Source organism: Melanotaenia boesemani, chromosome 1, assembly GCF_017639745.1.
Source record: "Melanotaenia boesemani isolate fMelBoe1 chromosome 1, fMelBoe1.pri, whole genome shotgun sequence".
Classification (NCBI taxonomy): domain Eukaryota; kingdom Metazoa; phylum Chordata; class Actinopteri; order Atheriniformes; family Melanotaeniidae; genus Melanotaenia; species Melanotaenia boesemani.
In genome coordinates this window covers 33,592,749-33,615,059 of record NC_055682.1, presented here as the reverse complement: position 1 = coordinate 33,615,059, position 22,311 = coordinate 33,592,749, and the positions used below count along the sequence as shown (strand labels likewise).

Sequence of the window (22,311 nt, the reverse complement as noted above, 5' to 3'; positions counted from 1 at the left end):
AATGACCTTATTGTGCAAATTGAACCTGGATCTAACAGAGCTTATTAGTGCTTGCCCATGAAACAACATTAATCATTAAATTAAAAAAATCAAAAGTCTGTTCAGATCTGTCGCATTAATTTCTTTGGCTCTATATGCACTTTTTTTTCCAGAGTAACTTCAATTGAAAACATTCTCTACAGGCTTTCTTCATTTGAAAAATCAAATGCCTTGTTATAGCAAGAGAAAAAAATGCAAAAACTTAAACTTTCTACAGGTATATATTACATATATAAATATAATACACACACACATTTCAGTCCGGTTATTGACATCTGTCTTTGTTTCTTGCTTTGTACGTGATTAATGTGATTGTAGAGATTTGTGGTGTTACTATGCAACTCGCACCGTTTGTCATCATCTGGCTTAAATCCAAAATACTTCCACACCGCTGCTGAATGCAAACCTGTTTTGGGTATGAGTTTGGTTCCGGTGAATGGGGGGGGATGGGGGGGGGGGGGGGGGGGGGGGGGTGACTGTCGCCACTACCACTTGGGTTTTCGTCGCTATGCATTTAAACCTCCTTCCTGCGGACTTTCCTCCGCTTTCACTCACTCTTTCTAAACACTGGCCTTCCTCCGCTGGATCACGCGTTGTAATGGCGAATTCCCATTGGTTGAGGGAGGAAGCAACGGCAGTGCTGCATTTGGGGACGCTTGGAAAAAATCCGACTGGAAATTAGGAGCATTGGTTTGTGATACAGCTCGTGATATAAAATTCTTTAGAATCGCTGTGTAGAAATGAGATCACGTGTATGTGTGAATCGAGATCGCGATTTTTAAACGATTTATCATGCAGCCCTAATTCACATACATTGATTGATGACCACTGATTGAACTTGGATTTGCCTCAGATTTTTGCCATTTGACTGTGTGATGTAAACATGAAACTTAAAATCTTGTAGTGTGAACTTGGCTTGACATGTCACCGTGATGTAGTTCAGAGACATTTGACTTTTTTGTTACAGGGTTACAAACCTTCCTATTAGCATTACTCTGTAACAAATCTCATAATAATTGGCAATGAGCCATTTACTAGATTTATGCAATTGCACAAGTTTGTCTTTCTAATAGTAACTATATATATTTATTAGCTGAACCTGGACATCAGAGTGAAAATGAAACAGTGCACTGCATAGCTCAGAGTTTTGTATTAAAGATTTTAAACAAAGAAAGTAATTTATGTCCACAATTAAACTTTTTTTGATTATACCATGCCGTTACTAAGAAAACGTGACATTTTCTGGTTGGGAATCCATCATTTTTGCCTCTCTGCTTCACATTCATACATTAAAACTTTACAGGGCAAAGCAGTAGTGTAGCAACCTGTTAACTGGTTGGTGTGAGTTTTCCATGACTCACTGCCCTGCAGCTTTTGAAGTTTAAATCCTCCTTGCAGTGATGTGTGATAATGGCCTCCATGTTTCTGTGTGCGCCGCTGGGGCTCCAGGCTGAGCATTGTTTGGAACACATCACGCAGGTGGGAGTAAGAGTTGGAAATATAAACACTCCACCTATCATCAGCAATCATTACCATCTTGCCTCACCAAACTTTTCCACATGCAGGTTTACATTACTCAGAGCGCCCACACAGTGTAAAGCCCATATACTTTACTCTGTAGTTTTTCTGGTTTACTTTCTAACTTTTTATCTAAATTAAATCAAAGTCTACTTCCTATTAAACAACAGCAAACTTCAAAAGGTTTAAAAAAAAATAAACAAATGTGCACAATTCTACTCTTCACTGAACATTAAGGGACATAAATGCATGTTTTTGTCATTTGTTCACATCAAACAGCAGACAACTGTCCTTTGTTGTCTGGCCTTTGATCTAAAGCCAAGACATTTCACTTCCTGCTCTAACCAAATTCTTCAATTTGTCAGATCATAGTGTATGCAAAGACCAGTACACGTGGAGACTTCTAGTGGCTTACACTTAATTTAGAAACAGAGTTTTTATTAAGCGTTGGCAGCATTAGTCTGTAGATGCCATGGTAGTGTTGTTTGGACTTCTTTGGTTTGAATTGCTATATCTAAACAAATAGAGGACATACAGCTGAAGCATATAGTGAGTTGGTGCAAAATTGAATTATGACCTTTTTGGCTATCCAGATGTATTTTACTGACCTTTTTGTCCAGTGCCATTGTGAGGCTAATGTTTGTTGAACTGAACTGAAAACTGTTGAATGAGGCCCTGTTTACACCACAATGCTGACACAGTAAAACGGAAAAGTTCTGTTGTGTTCTGGCTTCTTGTTTACACCGTAACAGAGTTTTGGGTGGATAAAACGGATAAGATTTAACAACAGCCTCCAGAGTGAAATTTACTCACAACGCAAGGCGAGTCCCGTCAGTGTAAACTGGAATCTTAGGGCGCTTACGCGCTCAGACCAAACTTAACCAGCGAAAAGCACAACAGCAACAGTGGTTGACCTCTGTGTCATGTTTTTAATTTGGTCTATTGAAGCAAAACCTGTTTCTGGTAGAGTATTTATGCCGTCAGCAAAGATGCATAAATTGCATGCATCAAAACTAGCGGTCGACACGTGACGCTTCTGTTGTTGTGTTGTGTTGTGTTGTGTTTTTTTGCAAATATTTTAGTATATCTTTGCATGAGACAACACTAAAGAAATTAAACTTTGACATACAGAATATCAAAGTTTACTTTCCATAGTTTGATATTCTGTATAACAAAGTTTAATTTATATAGTGTTATTTCATGAGAAGATATACTAAAATATTTTTATAAAAATGTGAGGGGTGCACTCACTTATGTGAGACACTGTATATCTGACCGTATTCATATTTAACCACATTTCTCAGAATCGAATTACTACACACAGATGATGTGGTTGAAAGATGAATTACAATATCCAGAAATCATTACGTATCCTTAGTTTAAATGAACCCATGGAGCATATCCTGAGCATATGTAGTTCAGGATATGCTCCATGGTGCCCATCCTTTGTTTCATCTCTTTTCATAAAACTATCCCGTGCACAGAAGAAGCAACCAGCAATAACAGAAAATATTCACATGAAATGGTTATGCCAACCCTTTGTTAAATAAGCTAAATTGTTCCAGTTGCTTTTGTTAGTGACATAAAAATGTTTTTCCGACTAATTTCAAACAATAAATCAACTTCCCTCTCACGTATACTGGGATGAGGGTAGTTGTCCTATTAAATGACCTATAATTGTAACTTGAACCTACCTGTATTGTACTGAATATATTTGCATTAGCATTTAGTAGCATGTGCCACTGCTTTGCCTCAAAGGCCAGCTGTGATGTTGCTGTAGTACTAACAAAACTCCTCCATCATTAATTCTGTCCTTTGTCAAGTTCGACCACATTCATGGTGTTCGATCAACACACAGCATTTATGGATGACGTCTTTTATAGTAGAAAAGTATGACGTCCTTTGATGCTTTGCAAAGAAAGCTTTGTAAAAGCAGATGCATGAAACTAAACACCAAGGGCTTAAAAGGTGGACACAATCAAAACTTTATAGAGCTGTTAACCTCAGCTGCAATCAAACCTGACTCGAATGTTTACTTTATCGCGCCATGTTAGGTTTATTTGAAAAGCAGAATTGGAAGGCAAACATGTTCTGCCAACAACAGCACAGCTCAAGTGTACTGTCAATATTTAAAAAATGTATTGGATAAACTTCTTTTCATAAGTATCACTATTTCAGGAATGAGGACATTGTTTTGTTACATTTAAGATTTTTGGTGCTTGGTGCCTAAAAAAAAAACAAGAAGGCAGAAGTGTTTGATTTAGTCATACTGCAATCATGAAATTGTTTTGATTACATCAAGTAGAGGATAAAACAAAGAAATGACTTCTTTTTGTTTCCTCCTCCGTAGTTTGTGGTCCCAGCATCGACATTGGCAATGACATCAGTGAATTTAGGCGTCTGGAGAACTGCACGGTGGTGGAGGGCTACTTGCAGATCCTCCTCATCGGTGACAAAAACAACAACAACATCAACCAGGAAGTCTTCCGCTCCCTCAGCTTTCCCAAGCTGACCATGATCACAGACTATCTGCTGCTGTTCAGGGTGTCTGGCCTGGACAGTCTGAGCACGCTCTTTCCCAACCTCGCCGTCATCCGCGGCCGCAACCTTTTCTATAACTACGCCCTGGTGATCTTCGAGATGACCAGCCTGAAGGACATCGGTCTGTACAACCTGAGGAACATCACCCGCGGGGCCATCCGCATTGAGAAGAACCCAGAGCTCTGCTACCTGGACTCCTTAGACTGGTCTCTCATCATGGATGCAGAGTTCAACAATTACATCGCTGGGAACAAGCAGTCCAAAGAGTGCAGTGACGTTTGTCCAGGCATTATGGAGAACAACCCTCTGTGCAGAAAGACCATGTTTAACAACAACTACAATTACCGCTGCTGGAACTCCAATCATTGTCAGAAAGGTAAGCAGACTCTAACACATGACGGCACATCTGGGATTTGATTTGGAAGGTGCAGACCTGGTTTATGTAAAAGCAAATTTCGGAGCAAAGTGGACAGGAATGCAGCTACAGCCCACTACTTGTCACTTAACTGTTATGTTTTGACTGCTAGGAAGGAGGAAAGCCGAGGGAGGGAGAGTGTTATGCATGATTTAGTTCTCTTTAGATCTTTGCTTTAATGTATCTGAAACATTTATCAGTTAAGGACAGTCAAAGAAGGATCTAAAAGATACGAGTTCGCACTGCAATTCGGTCGCAGTCCAATGCTTTGTTGTTGTAAGGGTTTCAGTGTGAGTATCAAATGTCTGTCAAATGACAGCACGTCCTTACTAACAAACTCAAAGTGGATTTTGGGGTGGTTTGCCTGTTTTTTAGGCTTTATTTTCTCAAATAACACAACAGCTAAAATATTAAGGCTGTTTTAATTCAGTGTATTTGTTCTCGCCTTCTTAAACAAATCAAATGAAAGGATTTAGTTAAATTACTGGCTCACGATGAGTACAAATGCTGCCTTTTTGTGTTTAAGTCTGCAGCATTTTAGACGCCTTGTTTTTGCTGGTGCCTTTCAGACAATGTGTTTTGGCTGACTGAATGTGTGTGTGTGTGTGTGTCTGGCTGAATTGTTTCCCTGGTGACTGGCGCCTTGCTGCAGACTCAGCATGTTGATGTTTTTAGTCTTGTGACATGAAACTGTCGCGGGACTGGCCTGGGACGACATGCAGTCATCGCCATCAAACGCACTTGCAGTATAGATAGGCGTACATGTGCGCACACATGCGAACAGGAGCTGTACAAAGATGCAAATGTCTGACAGGCACACTTGCGCCTGGGCTGCTTTGTGGGTTGTTGGAGTGACAGAGTGTGGGCATGCTGGGAAGAAAAACAGGAGGTGGAATATATTGGAGGATGATGTGCTGGATCAACAGAGGGGGTGTCAGGTGAAGGAGAGGAACTTGCACAGTTTATCATAACTTTTGCATACAGGAAGGTAACAGCCAACAATGTAATACAGACACCTCTGCTCTGTTTGCATTAGACTAAGTGAAGAAAGTTGATTGTTTCATCTGAAAGTTATAGTGTCAGTACACATGATTTAACTAGTTTTCATATGAACGATCAGCCTGATGAATTAAACCTCAACAGTCATGTGTTCAAACGCACCTGCTGCATCGTAAACTTAACAAATATTCGTCTATGCACGCCACTTGCACAAGCAATTGGCACTGAGGCGACCATGTGGTACACTTTGTACAAACAACAAAGTTTCCAATAATTTAAGGTCATTTTTCTGTCTCCACATTGTTGAGACTTCATCATGTAGAGTTCTTGAGGTAGAAGACTGAAGGACGAAGGATAGAGATTTTAATATTATTATTCTCAAACACCCAACAACCAGCTCTAAATGTCTAAACTACCAACATATGTCTTTATCCATGCCAGTGTCTTCAAGGCTGCCTCAAATGCAAATTGATCTGCTGGTGTTACCACACAGGCGTATTAGGTGTAAAAGCCATGAGACATTTTTTCCCTATTGACTTGTTCCTTTTTAAACTTTCCTACCATTAGCAAACAGCGTTTCTTTTAACAATTTCCCTCTTGGATTAATAATTATTTTTTCTTTATTATCTTAGTGTTCATGCTACTTTTACTAGATTCAGATTAGATATTAATAAATGTGTATATTTTTATTTTTAATGTCTCACAAAAGTAACAGTAACAGGGTTACAGCATTATAAGAGTAATTAATTACACAGAAAAGCAATTATTCCGTTACTTTAAAAAAAATAGTTCAAATATGTCCCCTTAAGCAGAACTTCAAATTTATCTGCATGTTTATTTATTCATAATAAACAGAATATTACATCAGACTAATGAATTGAACGGACACCTAGTGGAATAAAAATCAACTACACAAATCTCAGGCTGCTGGATGTCGTGTCTCCATCTCCTCCTCAGGAGAGAAGCTTCGTGTGATTCTAACTGCTTCCAGCCACCATGAAGAAACTCTTTGCGTCTGGTCATAATGAACATTTCTCATAATGTTCTTGTCTTTTATCTCTGAGGGAAAATGATGTCTGTGGTTCCAAATTAAAACCTGTGTTTTTCTCTGGTTTCACCGTTGCTGCATGCGTCTCCTGGTTGTTTGTGTGTGTGTGTTCGGCTGCGCACGCAGACCTACTCAAGTCTGCCATGGCGTTTTACTCTTCATCAGTCAATCATTGTCATTTAGGCTCTGTGGTTGTTTTCCCCTGGTCAGATTAAGACGGTGTCAGTGTGCAGGATTATAGTGCAACACTATCTGCGTCTTCAGTGTTAACTATTAACTGAATTCGGGTCATAAAATCAATTTGAGGAAAACTTCTGGCTCAAACATATGATACTTTATTCTTAGCTTGGACCCAGTCACAGCACGGCAACTCTTCTACTAAACATTGAGTTTATTCTTCAGTTTAACCAAATCACTCCACTGTAGCAGTAGCACACTATAGTCCAAACAAATATGAAACTTCTGCTTACCCAAAACAAAAATTAATCTCATCCTACAATCGTAACATGCTGTCAGTAACGTTTTATCCTCAGTAACGGTAACAGCGTTGTAACGATGGAAAAAGTCATTAGTTAGATTACCTGTTACTGAAACAAGTAACACTGTTGAAGGCCTTTTCTTAGTCAGAAATGCACATTAATAAAACCTAGCTTCAGGAGTTCTCAAACCAAGAGGAAGTCTCTGAGTGGTGTTGTGTTGACATCTGCATACAGTACTTCTAAGTTTGCACTGTTAAAAGACTGATGCATCTCATACTTTAATGCTTTAAAAAGAACTTATACTGCTTTCTGATGATAGTGCTTTCTTTGTTCCTACAAAAATTAAAGTTCCTCTGGTGTTAAAGCTCCTTTTATCTACACTTAATCTGAAATCTCTCCTCTGCACTACATGTCTGGGCTCAGATTTGATCTGGATAAAGATGTGGCAAATTACATGAATAAAGTTCATTATTTTGTTTTTGGTTTGTGCTTTTCAAACACTGACTACTGCGTACAGTTATACGATGTCAGAGCCCATCGCTCAAGTTCATCACGCAGACCTCTGCTCCACTATGTGCCAACTGTTGTCAGCACTATTAACATATTGTCTGGGTGAAAAGTCTTCTTTTTTTTTCTTTTTTTTTTTGCTGTTTTGCTCCCCAACATAATTTCAGTGCCTGACCTGGCACAAGAGACGCTTTAGGGCCTGATTTATGTTTTTGTTGATTTGCCATTTTCCTCTGAGAGAAGTTGACATGTTTTAAGTCAGTTTCAGTAGGCTATAGAAGAGGTGGACCCCCAAGAAGATTGTTGAGCAGTCTACCAGGCTCCAGAAGGACTGCATCAGCCAGTGCAAATGAGCCATCAGTCCCTGCTACTAATGCCTCAAAACAGAATTGACCTGAAACAACATGAGTGCAATTGCTCTCACTGCAGAGACTGCATTATTGTGCTATTTATTAGGCAATTTACTGGAGAAGGCTGGTGGTAATAAAGCCAGGCTTCATTAAAGTGAGGAAGGCCTATTGTTGGTGTGGCTGAGCTGACCAAACGGTGCTTATTTCCTCAAGTCGTTGTCTGGTAGCTCCAGTATCTACACTCCTGTACATTCACAAAATACACCCTAAAACCTGCTACTGTTTTCTTGATTTTGAATTCATAGCAGCAAACATTGCAACCAAAGAGGACCTGTCATTTGGTTGCTGTGATAACGCCCTGTATCAGGCTTCAGGAATCTTATCTGGGATCTATTGTTTAATTGTGTCCCTCATGCACAAGCCTTCTGCTGTGCTGGCATGAGAGTCTATTTGTAATTCAGAGGCATTTTATTTCCAGAGCTGGTCATTCACCGAATCGATATGTGATGGGGAGGGAAACGTGCTAAGCCTGTTTTCATTGAGTTTATATAAAGGACATGCCTTTAGCCTGAACTCATTCATAAAACTGATGGGTAAAAGAAGGTTCAAAGCCTGTTTCCATCTGTGGGAATGTTTTTAAGCTGTGCTGGTGGGGGCTGCATTTTCCTGTGTTTACTTCCCTCATTTGTTTTTTGGAATCTGGTTTGGGTGTTTTGTCTTGTTCATAACTCATAGGCTTTTTCTAAAGAAGCCATGTCTGTGCATGCTGGGAAGCAAGTGCCTTGTTTCTCTCTCTCTCTCGCTCTCTCTCTCTCTCTTTCTCTCTCTCTCTCTCTTTCTCTCTCTCACACACACACAGACGCTCACACATTGAACAGCATGGGGGATGTTTTTCCAGTGCTTTGTATGGTCTGAGGAGATGAAAGCACATCATTAAAGTACGGAGAAGGTCTGTGATTTACTGGAAGGATTTTTAGTCTTCTGTTAACCTCTGGTTACAGGGATTACACATTAAACATGAACTGTTTCAGGTTTTTTTTTAATCTGTTGGTAGGTTCATTTATCATAGCACTTTGTGCATTCATATATTCATATATTCATATATATATATATATATATATTAGGTGTTGCTTGTTATCCTGACGAGACTGTGATCTTTATCTATTAATACTGATTAGATACAAAGTCAAGTTCACATCTACAGGCAGTATCTCCATGTTTATCTGTAGAAATGTACAATTGAAGTCATGACTGTGGCTGAAGGATTTGTGTGTTCATGAGTTTGGCGACTTCTAGTGGTAGATTAGAAAAGAAAACACTTAAAAAGGCTTTTTAGGGTAAATGAGGACAACCTGTCTGTGTGTGCATGGGGTTATGTCCTCAGACCATCCAATGCTGAGTGTGAGAGTTGGAAAGAAAGAGGGTTATTTTATTTAAAAGTATTGCGTTGCTCATTAACTAAAGATGTTTGGGGGTCTCTACCAGTCACAAACCAAAGTAGTAATTTACACAATTGCTTCTCTATTGGTATATGTAAGGCCAATTTTACACACATATTCCTGATCTGAGTTAGTATTTTCAATAGTTTTGGGTGTTTTCATCAATGAAGTCTCCTGAAATTAGACTTGAACACTGTGGTCCATATGAAACTACCATATCTGACTTAGCCATTGCAGAACATTTCACTTCCTTTTCCTTTAAACGCTCCAGTGTTAAAATGAATACACGCAAACACCACTGTTCATTCTAACAAAGATACTAATTTAGCCGTCCTTAACTTCACTGTGACTAAATGCACATCCCAACCTTAATTTAGCTTCAACTAGCATTTTAGCCCTAAACCTTATCAGACATGAATGTAAGTGAGAGGGAAAAAAAGGGGAAGAAATTGTGTCATTTTTTTGTAACCATATGCAACATACATTTAAAAATATGGCACTAAATCGAAATAGGAATTTAGATTATACATGTGCATGTACTTCAAGCTCTTATGTCAGATTTAGATCATACGGTTTATAGGTTATGTAAGGTAACCGGTAAAATGGCTTAGGTATTTTTGATCAGTGAAAATGAAAGTCAGCAGAAGCCAGCTCAGCAGTAAGGTCATTTGATTCAGACAATCTGACTTGTGTGACCCAGTGCCAGTGCTCATGGCTTAAGGAACACCAGTGACTACTAGTTCCTGCTGATGCCCCTTTAATCTCTGCTATGATTAGCTCCACACCATCAGGACTAACACCCACTGTCTCACTTGATACACACTAATCTAGAGATGGCCAAGGAAGGCTCGGGACTGTGTGGTTGCTTGTGGTTTAGTCACTACTGTGGAAGTGAATAAAAACTCACACAAATTATCAGCATTTATTTGCATATAAGTTTATGTCAAATTATGGTGAAATGTAAAACACATATCTGTCTTCATTTATTTAAAACCAAGAAAACATCCATATAGATCAGATCAGTGCCTTATTGTCTGTGGGTTTATCCTTTTCCTTCACAGTGGGGCTTAATTTGGCTTGTCAGCTAACAGAAATTCTCATACAGGAGCTGAACATGTCTGTTACCCTGTGCATGCCTTTAGCAGGCACCTGACTGTTGATTTGTGATTGTATCTTTTCGTTGTTGCCCATCTTGGCATGCTCACATCTAATGAAACTAAGAGAAAAATTATTTTCTCAGCTGCAATTCAGATGTTGAAGCTTACCACAACTTTATTTAGTCACAGTTAAAACCACCATGGCAAAGAAGCACTCCTGAGTCAGAGACTCTGAGTCAGTCTCTGAGTCAAAGCAGCACTGTGTGAAGCTTCATAAGCCAGGTAAACAGGTGTGATATTATCTGCTGGTAGTTGACCAGAGGAAAATAATAAGATTTCTAAATTGCTAAGGTCTTTTCTCCTAATAATTTATAAATAATAATATATTTTTTTAATCTCTCTCTCTCTCTCTCTCTCTCTCTCTCTCTCTCTCTGTCTCTCTCTCTTGCTCACTGGTCACTTTATTAGGTACAATTCTTAAGTTACTTGTCAACACAAATATCTAATCAGCCAATCACATACCACCAACTCAATACATATAGTCATGTAGACATTGTCAAGACAACTTGCTTAAGTTCAAGCTGAGCACCAGAATGAAGAGGAAAGGGGAATTAAGTGACATTGAACGTGGCATGGTTGTTGGTGCCAGACGGGCTGGTCTGAGTATTTCAGAAACTGCTGATCTACTGGGATTTACTCACACAACCATCTCTAGGGTTTACAGAGAATAGTCTGAAAAAGAAAAAAATATATTGTTGTCTGGCATTTTCATTTAGTTGTCTGGATGAAAATCCCTTGTTGATGTTAGAGGAGAATGGGCAGACTGATTGGAGATGATAGCAAGGCAACAGTAACTCAAATAACTACTGGTTAAAACCAAGCTATGCAGAATACCATCTCTGAATGCACAATACATCCAGCCTTGAAGCAGATGGGCTACAGCAGCAGAAGACCACACCGGGTGCTTCCTGTCAGCTAAGAACAGGAAACTGAGGCAACAATTCACACAGACTCACCAACACTGGACAATAGAAGATGAAAAAACGTTGCTGGTCTGATGAGTCTCCATTTCAGCTCCACATTCAGATGGTAGGCTCAGAATTTGGTGAAAACAACATGAAGGCATGGATCCATCCTGACTTGTAATAACGGTTCAGGGTGGTGTGTAATGATGTAAGGGATATTTTCTTGGCACAATTTGGGCCCCTTTGTACCAATGTGGCATGGTTTAAACACCACAGTCTTCCTGTGTGTTGTTGCTGATACCAATACTAAGGATGGTCCTTGATACTCAATATAATGTTTGATACCGTAGAGGGAGGAAAAAACTTTTTTTTAAAGATAAAAGTCAAACAATATAATAAAAATATTAATAAATATGAGAAAATAAACTAACAATGTGAAATAAATTAGTTTTAAAGCTTTGCTCTGTTTGCTCATTGTAGTGCAAAAAAATGCAAAACTAGAAAAACTTTAACCACTAGTTAGTGAACTTAACTTAAATGTCATATTTTCACAATAGAGATCAAGTAAGTTTAAAAAACAACCTAATTAAGATGATCATTTTTACCTGAACATCTTTTAACTAGATTAAATAATTCAAATACATTTAGAAGATTAACTCTTAAAATTTTTTCTCTACGTTAATACACACTAATATCTGATTTCAAGCAGGGCAGGATCGGTCAGTGGCAGCTTCGTGCAATTCATTTTCAGTCTGGTCATGGAGCAGAAGTAAACTGGAAGCTAGATCTGCTGTTGCACAGCCTTGTCTGGGTGTTTTTGGATGGGTGAGGGGCCTGCTGCAGCACCTGCTGCTCATCCAGCAGAGTAAATGCATGCTTCCAGTTACAGAAAAAGTCGCTAGATTTGGCGCTAGTCGTTTTTTTTGTTAGTCGCTATGGCTTGTAACTGATATCACAAGATTCTTTGGCTTTATCCCGATACACATCTTGATGTTTTGAAATCTCCTACAAAACACTGTGTAAATGTTGAATTCAACCTTACCTTACATAAAGACACCAGTAGGATTTAGGTAAACAGTGCTAAGTTTAACGCAGTTTATTTTTACCTTTTAACAAAGTTTTTATTTTGAACCAGCTTTGACCTGCTCTCATAAATTTAAAATATATATATTTTATTTTATATAATTACTCAATGTCTTATATACTTTGTCATTTAATTCTTGTTTTTAAATATTTTATTATTTACGTTATGATTATTTTGCACCAGATCACAACTGAAGTAATCTAAGGTCCCTTTTACTCTAGAGAACATTTATATTTTGGTCTTTTAATTATAAAAACTATAAAAAAAAAAAAAAAAACTGGTGCTATTTATCTTATTCTCATGTTGACATGTAATTCCGTCATGTCATGTCTCTACACACCATGCCGTGTGAACACACAGGTGACCTACACTCCCACCAGCAAAAAGTGCACACTGAAAATTGTCATGTCAACCATCTGTAAAACAGCCAGAAACATCTGGTTTAATAATAGGAGCTGCTCTTATTTAGTAAAATATTTAGTAATAAGGGGGGGGCGGTAGTGAGCTGCCTGCTGTGAGCAAGAAATCTAAACTACGAATGTCCGCGATATAGACATTTTATATAACATGCGTAAAACTTTTCAGGATTCGTCGAGTATATTCGATATATCGCCCAGCTCTACCAGAGGTGTCTGACAACTTTCTAAATTGTAAGTCTAACAAGGTTTGTCACGATATTAAAAATTTAAACTCCAATACTGTGGATGGTGCTTGATACATACTATTTTCGATACTATAGAGGGAGAATTTTTTTTTATTATTCTGTCAATCAAAGTCAGAACACCACAAAAACAACACAATTCAAACAATACAACAAAAATTTAAATAAATATTTAAAAAAGACAACAACAATGTAACAAGATCAAACTTTGTAAAAAAATGTAATTAGTAAAGGGAGGATGGTGAGAAGATGTCATCACCTGTTGAAGTAATTTTTTTTTTTTCCCATATGGACATAAAATTTCCTACAATTTGGTCTATTGCACCTGCGTAATAGATGTGCAATATCTAGTTTACATATATACACAACTGCTCATGGACCCCTTACCCTGACCCAAAACCTGGAGGCTGTCATGGCTGGTAATTATAGGGGCTGCTTTGTAAACCAGGCACATCCATGACTCCTTTTAGTGAGCAGCCACACCCATCCTTGAAATTCCTGGAAGAGAACATTACTGGTTTGGCTGTGTTGAAGTGCCTACTGTAATTATGTGGCCTTTAATTGTGCTCTGTTAACACCGTTGGATTGGGATGTACTGTGACCAGAGACTTAGATGAATCTCTTGTTTGTGTATTTAAAGCTGGTTGTATTTTACATGTTTTATTATAAAGGCTATTTCCATCACTTCACTCTTCAGTCATCAGAGTTGCATTACAGGAAAAAAAAAATGGTTGTACAGTTGGGTGATTTGTAAACATAATCCCATGTGTATGTGTGTGATGGCTGTGTGTGTCTGTGTCATGGCACACAGACATACATGTTCCAAGCATAAATCAGACACATTTTAACAAATTTTGATTGTTTTTACACTTTTATTTTATCATAAATCAACATTGTGGATAGGGCTAGGTATCGTCAGTAATTTCCTCATTCGATTCACAACAGTCTACTTCGATTTGATGTCACGCAAGAGTAGGGTCAGGTGACTGGTAAAGAGGACGTGTAAAAAAATCAATCTCCCAAGTTTTATTAATCAGAATTGGATTTATTTATTTTGAATCGATTCAAATCAATAAATCGATTTTTTTTTCTTCTTTTTTTTTAAACCGCCTTGGTTTGGCTGTTTGTGGTCGAATTAAGTATTCAGGGCATCCGTCTCCCATGCAGGAGACCCGAGTTCGAATCTCACAGGGGGCGAATATTAACACCTTCCAGTTGTGTCCTTAGGAAAGACCCTCAACGCGACTGCCTAACCACCTTCAGATGTAAGTCACTTAATGACTATTGAATAGACCAAGGCACAGTTGGCTTTGGTCCCCTTTTAAATATCAGAGCAGGATTGCCTTGAGAATTTATCAGAGGAAGCTAGGTTAAAGCACCAAACATCCAGGCATTAAATTCCAGTTGTGATAAGTTGACAGATGTGCTTTAAGGCTGCCATTGAGATACCCTGCTTCATTTATCCTTCCCATCAAATTCCAGGGATGTTTTTGTCTTCAGGCTCACAAAAGCAAAGAAACAGAGACAACTCTTGATAGTCTGTGTGTCTAGAGTTGGTCACATAATTATGGATTAATGGTTTACACTTTTTAAGCCTTGAAAAAGAGCCAGCAGGCCTGTAGCAGCATACTTGTGGTAAATTAATACAGATGTCAATATGTTTTGAATCACTAACAAAAATATCAGCGTTCTAAACAGCATTCTTACATTATGTGTAATGAACAAAATAATCACTCATTCATTGCTCTTTTTTGGTCCTCATGTGAAGCTAGTTGCCAAACATCTGTGATAATGTTGGAAACGAGACAAATAATCAATATTTAAATCTATTGTACCTGCATTGATTCCATGACTTCAGTGTGGGGATCTGCATCAGTAAAAGTTCTTTGAGATTGGATGTTTAATATCAGCTTCAAAGCGTGTAACATAATGCAAAAGCCCTGTTTTTAAAACTAAATATGGAATAAGTTGCAATAAACTTTATATTTTGCTTGAGATGAAGCTTCAACATTGTTTTCTCGATGACCTTTTGATTGGCAGCTATAACAAGTGTTTTTCCATCCTTTCCTGGCTGGAAAATTGTAATACTGTTTCTAATGTTTGTCAAGTTTCTGAAATATTTTAGTCCTGTATAAAAACTGAAGTACTTCCATATGCTAGCTGTTAATACAGAGAGTGCTGGTTGGGTTTCTCGCTCAGTCATCTTAGGCATGCTCCATAATGAACAGGCACTTCACTTCTACTTTTGCATGTTTCTGTCAGCATTACTTTCGCAATTAAAGTAGCTCTGCATAACTTTCTGACTTTAAAACTCTGTGGTTCGGACCTGTTTTGATGGCACAGTGACATTTATGTACATTCCTGGAGCTGTTGTTAGCAGCGTCCCGAGGCTGAGAAACTGCACTTCACAACTCTGTTTTTCCCATCGTGAAACGTCAGTTTACAGCAACATTTCCCTTTACGGAACTGGGCCACATGCTAGCTACTGGATTTCTGCTGTTTTTAATACGCACACTGGCTGATCCAGCCAAGAAAGCCAAGAGAATATTATCGGAGGAAGAGAGGAAAAAGAAAGAAAAAGGGATGGAGCAATAGATTAAAAATAAGTAAACATCAGAGGGACTTCTCCTGGCTGGATAGAGCTCGGTGAAGAAAGAGGGTGCAAGAGAAATGCTGAATAAGCCATCGTTAGAGGGTGCCTCAGTGAGAAGTCAGAGTTTAGTAGTGAGGCTTTAACATTCAGAAAACTGATTTTGCTATTTGTGAATTGATTATCAATCCTCCAAATCAGCATCTTAGTGTAAGCTATGATCATTTCCCCTTCCCTTCCCTATTGGATATATAGCCTCAAATTTGACCCTTGAATCCTTGCAGCGGTCTTATGGCATCAAAACAAGCCCAAATTGTCAACCCTCCACCACTGTGCCTGACTATTGAGATCAGGAGTTGTAAATTAAATGGCAAAAACGAATTTTATTCAAAACAGCTCATGTACTGTTCCAATTTTAAACTGCTGTATTTGCGAGCAGTAACCACTTTGTATACCTTTGACGATGATGTAGTGATTAAGAAGCAGCACCAAAATATGTTGACTGAAAGCAGTAGTGACCCAGATGGTCGAGAATTTGTCCTTTTTTACTGGATGATGAGATTTTCTAACAATGAGGTGTAGTGTTTGGAGGACAAACATGGTAAATGTCTTGGAACCCAAACTGGTGACCAGTGTAGTGTGAAGAAGCCAGAGAAAATGTATCAGAATGTTAACACGTTTACTTTGGTTAAACATTATTAGGACCTTCATCCATTTTAATTGCTTACTACATCATCAGCTCTACCTCAAAAACACTTGCTGTTTTTTCGACACTCTTCAGCCTGTGTTATGATTACTGTGAAGTGTTTTGTTTAGTGAATTCTTTTGAGTGATGGCATTAGGTTTTGTGTCATTTGTGTGGTAATCTGTCTGAGCCCTTTTCCTTGTCTGTTACACACAGCGAACAGTTTCTCGACAGAATGGCATGTAGAGTATGTGTTAAGGCCAAATCGTCTCTGGGTAAGGGTTCAGTCGTCTTTTTGTTGGGTTTACACTGTCACTTCTCAAAGTTATGTCTATTGTTTCTGTTGTTTTTTTTTTTTCTGCAGCTCTCTTTGTCCTACTTGGACTGCAGTTATTGTGTTATCCATCCCAATCTTAAGCCAACACAAAACTACAGGTATCAAGAAACAGCTAATCTGATAGCTCTCTGGTAAACATCATCCACCCTGTTTTTGTCTGGCTGCCTTGGAGCCTCTGGGGGATAAGTCTAGTCTTTTCCGGTTCAGTCAACAGAGGAATGCTAGATATTCCCTTTGTCTGAAGGTGTCATGTAGTGTAAGTTGATCTGACCAATGTTTGTTTCCAACAACTTCCAAGGTTGAGTACTTGTTCTGTTTGAATCAGCTCAAACAGAATATTTTTTTCTGGTGTTTTTCTTTGTAAAATGATTGCTGATGGTGGATATTTTGTCTAAATGACTCTATTTACAATAATAAAAGTTGCAGTCAAAGTTGTAGATTATCATGAACAACATTTTAAATGACAAACTCATCCAGTCAGTCATTCATAGAGCTGTATGAGTCCAAATTCTCTACCTCCATGTCAGGTCATGTAGAACAGATTCAATGAACTAGCACAACATTTTTCAACATTACATGCTTCTAAAAACATAGAAGGTAAAGAAAATGGGTGTTCCTGTAATCATTTTTCCAAGAAGAACAATCCTATCTTCAAGGATAATAAACAGCTGGCATTTTGTCTGGAAAACCCTCTAAATCCTTTGAACGTTGAGCTTTTCTGTGACCTCTGCATCGAGGCTGTGCTAACATCATCCCCGCTCATCTACAGGTTCTAGCTTTTTGCTGCCCTGGGTTGTGTTGATGCTGTTGTTGGTCCTTGCACAGAACAGAAGTCATTGTCAAAAAAGATATTTGTGATGGATTTAAAGTAATAAAGAGTGTCCCATGCAACTGAAAAGTAAGAAGCAAAGAGAGAAACACAATCACATTGTTATCACTGGTAGAAATGCTGATCTGTGGGTGTTTTTTATTTTTTATTTTGAATAGACTGTAATTACCTACAGGAAGGTGGACACCACATCTCTAATGAGATGCCTCACACTGGAGGGAATGAGATTTTACTTTTGTGCGTACTTTTCTTTGATAAAACTTCAGTTCTTTAGCTGTATTAAAATCTGTTGCTTGAATTAAGGAAGACATTGCCCCCAGCATGACTGTGTAAACATCTTCAGGTACCTGTGACAACACACACACACACACACACACATTCACTTTTGACTGACTGGTATTCTGAATGACTGCTTCAGTGAGTGAACTTGACCAAACAGGCTGTGTTTTATTTAAGACTAGAAGCTTTAATATTGTTGTGTTTAATGTACACTGCCAACCTCTTGTCTCTAGGAGAATGTATTGGTACACATTTTTGCTAATTTCAGCCTGAGCACTGGAATGCACTGGGAAGGCTTTTGAGTGTGTGAAGTTAAGAAATTGGGTTGAAATCATACCACACTCACTGGATCCACATAGTTAGCTGCAGACACCAAACCCTCTAAAAACAGGAAAAACAGAATAAATGTGGAAACCTCAGTTGCTTTAGTTTTTCATCAGTTTAACCCTTTAAAGCTTCTGTTGTTTTCAGTTATATTCAGGTTAGTTCATCAGTGTAGCACCAGCGCACAGTATATGACACTTTAAGTAAGTTCACTGTAAATCAAATTAAATCCAAATAGAATCAGATTCAGGCCAGTTCATATAATCTAGTTCAATCCTACTCTTTGTTGAGTATGACTGCTTGGCGGCATGTATTTGAAGGAAAGATGTTTGCTTGATAGAGCAAGTAAGTTTCTGATACACCTGAGACAAATCCGCTGGGTTTGGACCCATTTAGATTCAAGCGGTCACTGGGAAGTGAAGTAATCTGGAGATATTTGATCTTTGAACTTCAGTTTTCAGCTTCTTGATTACAGATTTGTTGCTAAACTTTATCATCCATAATAATAAGTCAAATATTTTGAGACTGTACAAAAACAGAATATTGAATATTGATTTTATTTCATTTTTTTTTAGAAAGAGTTAGAAAGATTTGTCCAGCTCTTTGGCTCAACCAAGTACTGAAGAAGCTGTGTGCACTTATGTCCAAACTTGATATTGTTTGATGAAATCGTGATCTTGTATTTAAATAAAATGACTTACAAAAACTACAAAAAAAAAAAAATAATTATATGCACTGCCTCTAGCACTACATGACAGCACCTGGGTCCAACTGAACTCAAAGCAGTCTATCACTTAATTATGATGTCCCATCTTGTTTGAATTCATGCTTGTGTTGTTCTTACTCTCAAACGTAAATCGCTTTGGATAAAAGCGTCTGCTAAATGACTGTAGAATAGAATATAATAGAATAGGTTTTATAATAAAATATTCACTCTTCCTATTATATCTTGGGTATTGACTTCTTTCTGGATCCTCATGGTGTTTCTTTCTATGGAGAATTTTAGGGAGGGGCTGTAATTATAATTATTACTGATAATAATTGACAGATTGGTTTAATTGAGATTTGTAAAGAGAGATGTTAAAAAAACATATTTAGTTGCCATGAGGGGATCTTGTGACATTTTGAACAGGGTTTGTTATTAAGAAGAAAATAAAAATAAAGGAGTTATCTGATATGAAAATGTCAGCTCTGTCGCAGAGTGCTTTGTGGATTAAACAAAAGCACAAACCCAGTTAATGTTCAGACTGCTGAGTGTGTACTGTTGGTTAAACCTGTAAAATCCTGACCAACGGTGTGTTGTTTGGTGCTGCTTGAATCAAAGCGAATGCAGATTTCTATCAGTCCTTTTGAATCAGCTGTGTTGTCGTCTGTCTAGATTTCTGCTTTTATCTGTTACTATGCTGTGCTGTTGGGTGGTATACCCTGCTAAAACTTGGATATTCATTACAGCAACTGTGTGTCTGTTAATGGAACATCGTGTTCCTATTACACCTGGGATGGGGGCTGAAAACAAGTGTTTCTGTCTAACACTGGAACATCTGATCGTGGGTAAGTTAATGGCACTGGACTATTAAACCAGCAACATTTTTCAGTTAAAGCACGACTATGAACATCTGTTGCATTTAATGTGTTTTGCACTTTTACAAAAAAATAAGTGCCTGTTGCAAACCATCTGCTTTGAGGCAAAACCAAGGCATTTCCGTACCTTTTGGCTGTTGAGTGGTGTAAGGTTTCCCTGCCTGGCTTCCTGCTAGGATAATATTTCTGTTTGGGGGAAAAAAAAACAAAACAAGATAGAGCAATTAGAACTTTGATCTATTTTTTTTTCTTCATATTAAATGTCATTTGGTTTAGCACTCAGTCCGATGACTTTTGGATGTGCGTGTCTCTTATTGCTGTTTCCTTAAAAGGTCTGCCATGATTTTTAACCCACAGCCAGAGTGCCCCATTTATGACTAAATGGACACAGACTGTTAGGCTCAGTTTATATCAGTAACTCAATAACCACCTACAAAAACGATGTAAAACTCTAACTTTTCAGTTCCTCCACTCAAACTTGGGGTAGGATACAAAAAAACAAAGATTGTTTATAAATACAAAACTTATTTCTTAAAGAACTAATGCTCTCAATGATTTTTTTTTTCAGACCAAATATTGATATTAACCATTAGCTGAAGCTGCAGGTCTATATGGTGTATTTCCCACTTTTATTGGTCAAAAAACTGCATTTTTCTTACCCTTTTTAAGAAAAATAAACAAATAAATAAGCGTGATTTGTATAATTTCATTAACCAGCTTGTTTTTAAATGTTAATGGAAATGCTGACATCACCAGAATAGAGCCCAGTGGAGCAAGCTTTATAAACAAACAGACACACAGGTGCAATCTGCTGTGTCGGGTAACTTTCCACTGTTTAGATAAAGCCAGCAGCACGTACTTGAAATAGGCCGCCAGAAAGGCCTGATAACCAAACCGACAGCATCTTCTGACTTCTTTACTGCAGAGACACTTGATGTCAACCCCTTAAACTTTACTCACTGAGCTCTAAAAATACTTGGGTTAAGTAATGTTATAACCTTAAAACTCTGCCTACATATTCATAAAGTCCCTGCTTACATGCAGAATGTGTTATGCTTCAATTTAAAACTGTTTTCAAATTTATTGATACATGAGCAAATGTCCTGCACTCAAGCTGGAGCTCCTCTCCTCACACTCAGACTCCTTTTTCATGAGACTTTTGCTCTTCTATGTTTTTCTGCTGTTAAATTCATCAGGCTTTTAAAATGCCAGCTATAACACAGACCAAGTAAAACTTCATTTATGCTCCCTTTACTTGCATAAATGGGTACCTCTGCTTAAGACATTATCGAATGTTAATGCTTCAGAGTTTGCTTAATGGTTTCAACGTCTACACTAGCAAACATGGCAGTGGTAGAGGAGATCATGATAATCAGTATTCTCAGAAGAGGCATAAAAAAGGCACCGGTGTAGACGGTGGTCTGTGCGGCCATAAATACATTGTAGCTTCTTATTTGTTCCTTTGTCTGGTCACACAAGAGCTATACTTCGTAACGCTGCCCCTGCAGTTGCCTCAAAAAGTGCTCTCCAAATGATCTTCTTTCACTTTAAAGCTGATACCCAATGGCACAGTAAAAACACCTATAATAATAATAATAATGATAATAATAATAATAATACATTTTATTTGTTGGCGCCTTTCTTGACACTCAAGGTCACCTTACAGGATAAAACACAAGAATAAAAGAAATCAAGAAGAAATATAAGACTATTGAGCACCTACTATTGAGCATATATATATATATACACACACACACACACACACACACACACACACACACACACCTGACTATGATTGGCAGGACCAGCCAGTCTGGAAAATATAGTAATTGGTGGAAACCGAAGTTATTCTGCATTAACTAACAGATGAGCCAGTTTTCTTCTTCATAGTGTGTCTGGTCTAGTCCTTGAGTAATCCTTGATCCTTCTCTGATAAAGAGGGGTGTGTGTTATTTAAAAAGTCTGGTTTGTTAGGGTTTGTGCTATAAAAAGGCAAACTAGGTCCAGTAGATGTTACAACCCCTAACTGAACCGAGTCCCTAGTCGTACAGAGTCTAGTTGGACTGTCCTGGTGTGAATGCACCGTAAATGACAAGTTTGCACTGGAAATTGAACCAATATGGTATTTCTGCAGTACCAAAAGCTGCAGTTTGGGTGCTGTGGCTACAGTCTCAGGACTATAGTTTCCGGACCCTTCTAACACATTTCCTTGCAAGCAGGTAATGGCATAAGCAGATTTAAGGGACATCAGGATGATGTGAAAACAAAGCTTTCTCTTGACTAGTGGCAGTAATATTGCTGCTCCATAATGTAGCTTAAATATGTCATTTTAATCTGTTTTTTTCTGTCTCTGGATCCCATAGTTGATATCCAGGCACAAAGATAGATACATATATATAAAGACATGATATATTAAGTGTTTTTAGTTTTCCCTCTTCTGCCACCCCACTTTTTAGACCCATTCCCTGCTTCATTTGTTTTGCATCTCCTTCTGTAATTACACTGCTCCACTTCCATCATCTCTGTCATATCTATGCCCTCTTT

General features: G+C 38.1%; 1 protein-coding gene across 1 annotated transcript in view; it reads left to right on the top strand.

The window, feature by feature from the left end:
* The window catches only part of igf1rb (insulin-like growth factor 1b receptor), a 54,977-nt gene that overhangs the window by 5,793 nt on the left and 26,873 nt on the right, over nucleotides 1–22,311 (top strand). Inside the window, exon 2 of the mRNA XM_041986416.1 lies at nucleotides 3,908–4,474. Coding sequence (XP_041842350.1) covers nucleotides 3,908–4,474 — 567 coding nt within the window. The remainder of the gene's footprint in view (nucleotides 1–3,907; nucleotides 4,475–22,311) is intronic.